We start from the raw sequence: 7,957 nt of genomic DNA on the forward strand, positions 1-7,957 counted from the left end.
AAATCGAGAGATCGGTCTATATGTCAGCAAATCGAGAGATCGGTCTATATGTCAGCTATATCCAAATATGGACCGAACTGGGCCAAATTGAAGAAGGATGTCGAAGGGCCTAACACAACTCACTGTCCCAAATTTCAGCGATATCGGAAAATAAATGCGCTTTTTATGGGCTCAAAACCTTAAATCGATAGATCGGTCTATATGGCAGCTATATCTAAATCTGGATCGATCTGTGCAAATTGCAGAATAATGTCGAAGGGTCTAACACAACTCACTGTCCCAAATTTCAGCAAAATCGGAAAATAAATGCGCCTTCTATGGGCCGAAAACCTTAAATCGAGAGAACGGTCTATATGGCAGCTATATCCAAACCTGAACCGATCTGAGCCAAATTGAAGAAGAATATCGAAGGGGCTCACACAAGTCACTGTCTCAAATAAGGCTTAAACTAATATAACGATGATCGGAGAAGCCAACACATCCCAGTCGCATATCCTGCGCTTATATCTTCCGATACAAAGGTAATGTCAAGTACCTCCCGCTGTTCCTGGTAATAAAGGTCGGTTTATCCACTTTGTTACAAATCGCCAGATTGCAACTTATAATATATTCGATAAGCAGCTCAACCCTTTCGTCCGAACTTCCCCTTATCTGGTGATGTGCATAAGCATCACTTCCTACAACAAGGCTCTTCTTCCCTACAGTAGCGTCTTCAACCAGCAACTTAAGGTTTGAAGGCGTCATCTCTGAACCGTGTATTCATTTCAAGACTAGCTACCACTAAATCTGCAGACTACTCTTTGCAAGAATACAGGCTCTGCGTCTCCCATTCGCCGTGCCCTTGAGTCCCGGAATTCTTAGTCCACGAACCATTCCTCCAAAAACCCATGGTTCTTGAATTAGATCCACGTCAAATTTCCCTGCCATCAGGAGGACCTTTAGTGCCGCCAAAGCGGCCCTACAATGGCGGAGATTTATTTTTAGAAACCAGACTATAGCCAAGATTCAGAACTTCCACCACTATTGTGTTAGCCTCGTCTTCTGATTCCGCCAGGAGTTCATCCTCACAAGATTGGTTAGATCTTGTCTTGATAAGCTTCCGTACGCACCCAGGGGCAGATGAGAAAGTAGTGGAACCACTCTTCCACATTCCACAGGACACCTTACTATTCTTCGCCCTAGTTCTTAAAGGCATGGGACGTCCACCTGGTTACCTATTGGCTGACTGCGGAGCAGTTTTCGAATCTAGGCGTGTGCAGGGAATCCCCAAGCCCAATTAAGGGAGTCTCTCACCCTATTAGTGAGAGTCTTAGGATCATTCGCACCAAGCCTCTCAATAAACCTGAGAGCGATGCGCCTACTATTAGTGCAAACTCTAAAAGAGCGTGTTGGTTTGCCGGGGAAGGCCGATGGCCTAGGCAAACTATAGGCATGGGTTGATAGAATAGGTTCAGCCTTGTCCTTGAGACTCGTACCAGGTGTCTTCGCCAAAAGCCCCTGCTGACCAGTCATATGTCGGTAGAGAAGCCTAGAGCAGCCGCTTCACCAGTCGAGATTTCAACTTGCTACGGCCTGATACCACCACCACAGCCCCTGCACAGGATAGCTGTGAGCACCTCACAGGCTGGAACATTCACATCCGATCTGTGTGGTCGGTAGCTGCGAGCTACCGGACGTCCACAGGTTGCGGATAATGGAGTGCTCCATACGGAGTTGCTGCAACGGCAGTTGCGCAAATTAGCGATATCGGGCGGAGAGTCTCAGTGAGAGGCCAGGAGGCACCGGCTCTTGCACAAATACTGAGTGCCTAAGATGTTCGATATGACAAGGCGGGTTATTGCAAATACAAATTTTGACCCGTGAACATTCCACTAAGGAACAGGGGCAAACTTCTCACATATCAATGAGTGCAGTTCGATTCAAGTTTAAGCTCAATGATAAGGGGCATCCTTTTTATAGCCGAGTCCGAACGGCGTGCCGCAGTGCGACACCTCTTTGGAGAGAAGTTTTACATGGCATAGTACCTCACAAATGTTCCCAGCATTAGGAGGGGAAAACCTCACACATGTTCCCAGCATTAGGAGGGGAAAACCACCGCTGACAATTTTTATACCCTCCACCATAAGATGGGGGGTATACTAATTTCGTCATTCTGTTTGAAACTACTCGAAATATTCGCCTGAGACCCCATAAAGTATATATATTCTTGATCGTCGCGACATTTTATGTCGATCTAGCCATGTCCGTCCGTCTGTCCGTCCGTCCGTCCGTCTGTCTGTCGAAAGCACGCTAACTTCCAAAGGAGTAAAGCTAGCCGCTTGAAATTTTGCACAAATACTTCTTATTAGTGTAGGTCAGTTGGTACTGTAAATGGGCCGTATCGGTCTATGTTTTGACATAGCTGCCATATAAACCGATCTTGGGTCTTGACTTCTTGAGCCTCTAGAGTGCGCAATTCTCAACCGATTGGAATGAAATGTTGCACGACGTGTTTCGATATTATACCCAACAACTGTGCCAAGTATGGTTGAAATCGGTTCATAACCTGATATAGCTGCCATATAAACCGATCTTGGGTCATGACTTCTTGAGCCTCTAGCGTGCGCAATTCTTATCCGATCAGAACGAAATTTTGCACGACGTGTTTTGTTATGATATCCAACAACTGTGCCAAGTATGGTTGAAATCGGTCCATAACCTGATATAGCTGCCATATAAACCGATCTTGGGTCTTGACTTCTTGTGCCTCTAGAGTGCGCAATTCTTATCCGATTGAAATGAAATTTTGCAGGACATGTTTTGTTATTATATCCAACAACTGTGCCAAGTATGGATTAAATCGGTCCATAACCTGATATAGCTGCCATATAAACCTATCTTGGGTCTTGACTTCTTGAGCCTCTAGAGGGCGCAATTCTTATCCGATTGGAATGGAATTTCGCACGACGTGTTTTGTTATGATATCCAATATTCGAGCTAAGTATGGTTTAAATCGGTCCATAACCTGATATAGGTGCCATATAAACCGATCTTGGGTCTTGACTTCTTGAGCCTCTAGAAGGCACAATTCTATCCACTATCGTAGCTATCTTTGAGTGACTTACATTTTTCTTCACAAAATAATGACCTATCACGAGTTATAGGGAAATTCTTGCGGAGCGAAATAACAAAACGTCCGCTCCACTCAAAGGTTCAACCAAGCTTTTAAAATGGAATTTTGGTAAAATTTTGAAATATAGACAAAACTTCCTTAAATAACGAAATTTTGACAAAGTTCCCCATAGAACTGAAATTTTGACAAAGTTCCCCATAGAATTGAAATTTTAAAAAAATTCCCTAGATGTGAAATTTTAAGAAAGTTCCTCTAAAAATTTAAAAAAATTTCCTGCGGAAAAGAAACTTTGACAAAATTTCCTTAAAAAAAAGTTCTATTAAAATTTCCTTTCATGACAGGCAGGCAGAGCCATGACTAGACTCTTATATTCGAGCTTATGTAGTATTTTAGTTTTACCAACAAAACATCTCTCTAATAATCTCTCTATCTTTGCCTAACCTTTATGCCTTTCGTATGCTCTTCTTTTCTTTTCAGTGCAAACGTCAGGAGGATACCCCCGAAAGTAAATCACCCTGTTGTCACATAAATTCCGATTTAGAAATCACCACTTTGCCCATGCCGCCAGAACCACCCACCTCAAGACCACCACAAAACAGCAGTGGTAATAATGGTGGTGGTGGTGGTGGTGGGGGTAGTGGCAAAGGCCACCTATCCCTAAGCTCTATGAAAGGCGGCTCTGTCTTAGGCATATGTGCTCGAGGACGCAGTAATAGCCTGAATCGTTCATTTCATATTAAAAATGCCGGCTTGCATTCCCACCACACCCATATGCGTCCCGATATTGAAGGGCTTTCCGAGAAATATTGGGGCGAAATACTAGAGCGCACTGTTAGCTCGAATAGCTTGCATGCGGCCATGCAAAAGTCATACGCCCCCACGGCCACACATTTGTATCATCCGCATGCCTATCATCCGCCCACTGCAAATGTTGGCAACACCATGACAACATCGTTCAGCAAACACAGTGATCTAAACTTGCACATCAGCGAGCAGGATGATGTACTGGTGGATGCGGGCAACACCAACATGATGATGACGACGCCCGGGACGGGCAGTGATCTCAATAAATTCTCCACTTCAGAGCCCAAACTGTTTGACGCCGAAGAAGATGAATATGGCCATGAGGCGCAGTGTGCCAAAACGAAAGCCAATACAGAGGCCAATCGCTCTTTGGGTGCGATGGTGGACACTGCGGCCACAGCGAACAATGGACGTGGTAACCAGCCGGACATTTAGTACGCAGAGGATGTGATACAGGCCAATACAAAATCCCAAAATGCATGTAAAATGGCCAGCGAGGCGGCAGCAGCCATCAGCGCCACCACTACTGCGACTGATGGCCATGGAGTGAAGCCTACTACATTTTTAACCCTCTCCCGGAGTACATGTCGTTCCCCGGCAGCAGCAACACAGTTTATGCCGCACTTACGCAAATCAGCCACATTGACTCGTCGCCCACTGCCCGCCATGCCACCATGTCTGCGTCACAGTAAATTTTTAAGTAGGAGTACAATAATCACAGCTCCTTCCAAGGAACACCAGCACCTACACCACAACCACCCACACTTAGTGAGACTTGCCTCTCCACAACCACCGAAATTTTTGGCCATTGCCTTGCCTCTGGCCGAATACCGGAAATGAAATATCATTGCAAATCCGCCGATGACATGGCATCACCCATGATGTTGATGTCCCTGTTTTTTTTGGTTTGTTTATTTCTATGTAGGCCCATATTTTTGAACGATTCTGGTTTATGCAAGTGTTTTAAAGCCACATGATGATGGCCCGCATGATGATGTCATTGGAGCCATGTTGCGATTTGCTGCACATCCGGATGCCATGTATTTTACTCTTCATTTGTTACAGCATCCGTTTGGTATGTTTGACTTTGGACCTTTGGTTTTGGTTTGGTGGCCTAAGCCATGTTTGTTTTCCATTATTTGGGTTTTTTTTTCGGTTGTCATATCACCACTACCCTCACTACCATTATCTTGTAAATAATTGTGTATGTATTGTATTGTGTGTATTTGTAGGTATGGTATATGTGTATTTACATCTAAATGTGTGTCTATATTACAATGTGCATTATGTGTAGTTAGTTCATAAGTGTATATGTATAGGTGTTTGAGTGCTAAGAATGTGTACACAACCCACCCAGCGAAGGCGAAGTAGAGTAGAGTCTGGTTATTCTCACTGCAGCTGCCGCATGTATTTTGGGGTTATTTCAGATCTTGGTATAATAATCATCTAAAGTCTTTCGAACTTTGAACTAGTGATCGGACACAACAGTTCAAACAGACAGAAAGACAGACGGACAGACAGATAAGCGGACAGACAGATAAGTGGACAGACAGATAAGTGGACAGACATACATAGGGACAGACAAACATACGGACAGACAAATATACCAACAGATAGATATACAGACAGTTTGCAAAACAGACGGGCGGGGATTGATATAGATAGACGGACGGACATACAGACAGGTAAAGGGGCAGACAGACGGGCAGATAGAAGGACAGACATACCGGCAGCTAGAAACAAGGACAGTTTGTAAGACAGACGGAAAAAAGACCCTAAGCGGAAAATGAAATAAAGCCCCAAACTTGTATACATGAAACAAAAACAATTAAGAGCGTGCTAAGTTCGGCCGGGACGAATCTTAAGTACCCCTTACCATGGATTGCCCTTTACCATTCTATGCGCAGTATCTCTTTTTTGGCAAACAAAGAATATTGAATGAGAATATGCTATTTTGTAATATTGGGTTGCTCAAAAAGTAATTGTCGGTAATAAAGTCGGCGTTGACAAATTTTTTCAACGGCTTGTGACTCTGTAATTGCATTCTTTCTTCTGTCAGTTATCAGCTGTTACTTTTAGCTTGCTTTAGGAAAAAAGTGCCCGAAATTTTGTTTACATTTGTTTGTTTGGCGTCAATTTTAATACGGGTACCACATGTATTGAAAGAAATTCATTTAACAAACCGAAATAACGCTTGTGATATGCACCTTAAACGCAATGAATTCGATCCGTTTTTAAAACGAATCATAACTGGAGATGAAAAATGGATTGTTTACAACAACGTTAGTCGAAAACGATCATGGTCCAAGCATGGTGAACCAGCTCAAACCACTTCAAAGGCTGATATCCACCAAAAGAAGGTTATGCTGTCTGTTTGGTGGGATTGGAAGGGTGTGGTATATTTTGAGCTGCTTCCAAGGAACCAAACGATTAATTCGTATGTTTACTGTCAACAATTGGACAAATCGAATACAGCCATCAAGGAGAAGCGACCAGAATTGGTCAATCGTAAAGGTGTCATATTCCACCAGGACAACGCTAGACCGCACACATCTTTGGTCACTCGCCAAAAACTGAGTGAGCTTGGCTGGGAACGTTTGATGCATCCACTATATAGCCACCATATGACCTTGCACCATCAGACTACCATTTATTTCGATCTTTGCAGAACTCCTTAAATGGGAAAACTTTCGGCAATGATGAGGCTATAAAATCGCACTTGGTTCAGTTTTTTGCAGATAAAGGTCAGAAGTTCTATGAGCGTGGAATACTAAATTTGCCAGGAAGATGGCAAAAGGTTATCGAACAAAATGGCAATTATATATTTGATTAAAGTTCATTCTAAGTTTTATTACAAATGCATTTGCTTTCTTTTAAAAAATCCGCAATTACTTTTTGGGCAACCCAATATATACACTTTGAGGGGTGGCAAATCAATATTTCTAGGTATTATAAAGGGAGTGACTATGATTTCGATAAAATTTGCTAATTTTATTGCAGTTCCAACGGGTTTAGCCCCTCCCAGAAAGCTGGACTGTCTTCGCTAATGGTGGTGGTAATAAAAACCTTTTTCACACATTGTCCCTTTCCTCAACATTTGTCCACCAACAAACTCAAACCTATACAAAATTGTGATTTTATTGTATTTAAATATAAAAGCCAGCAAAAAAAAAAAACAAATTAAATGTTCTTTATAAATTAGCCAATAAATTTATCAATATAAATAAAATAATAATCAAATAATAGATAGTTAACATTAGTCATAATAAATAAGAACTACAAAAAAAAAGAACAAACATTTTAAAAAATTAACAAAATATTGGATAAGTCTTAAAACAGGTTTCTTTTAGTTTTTTGAATTTTGTATTATGAAATTTCAAATTAAAAGTAAAACAAAAAAAAATATTTCAACAAAAACTATACTAAATGAATGTGCACTTAACCACATAAGACCATTATAATCAAAAAGTCAAGAAAAAAAAAACTGATAGGAAATATCCCCACAAAAAAATATGTAAATATAAATTTTAGCAAAATTTAAATAATAACCTAAAAGTAAATAAATGAAAAATTATCGAAGAAAACACTCATAAAAAAACTGTAAAATGATTTTAAATGTAAAATGTCTTTGGGGGGTAAATCAAAAACAGTAACGAATTTTCCTGGACTTTGCCAAATTTCAAGGACATCAACTAACCCAACCACATTCTAAATGTTAGCCATACATTGTAAGTGATTTTAATTTTTTTGGTTTTTTTCTTCTCGGTTTTCAGTTTAAGTTTAGTCTATAGTCTAGCTTAGTACTATTGAAAAATAAAATTTAAATGATTGTGAGTCAAAAGTTGAAATCAAAACAAACAACAGTGCAATGGCTGCTTATGCCATAACATCTCAACATTATGTGTATCATAACCAAAAATGACCATAAAATAAAAAAAAAATATCAAAATGATATATAAGAAAATTTTAAAATAAATGTGTGTTTTATTTGTATAGTAGCTGGACAGGGACCGCTCCGATGCGCCTTCTTTCACTCTCTTA

At 40.9% G+C, this 7,957-nt stretch overlaps 1 protein-coding gene across 4 annotated transcripts in view; it reads left to right on the forward strand.

Moving 5' to 3' along the window:
• Positions 1 to 5,188, forward strand: part of LOC106091466 (dopamine receptor 2) — a 135,681-nt gene extending 130,493 nt beyond the window's left edge. For all 4 annotated transcript variants that reach the window (XM_059369325.1, XM_059369326.1, XM_059369324.1 and 1 more), the window contains one exon: positions 3,590 to 5,188. In XM_059369325.1, coding sequence (XP_059225308.1) covers positions 3,590 to 4,351 — 762 coding nt within the window. In that variant the 3' untranslated portion in view covers positions 4,352 to 5,188. The remainder of the gene's footprint in view (positions 1 to 3,589) is intronic.
• Positions 5,189 to 7,957: the final 2,769 nt, after the last annotated feature.

This window comes from Stomoxys calcitrans, chromosome 5 (assembly GCF_963082655.1).
Source record: "Stomoxys calcitrans chromosome 5, idStoCalc2.1, whole genome shotgun sequence".
In the NCBI taxonomy this organism is placed as follows: domain Eukaryota; kingdom Metazoa; phylum Arthropoda; class Insecta; order Diptera; family Muscidae; genus Stomoxys; species Stomoxys calcitrans.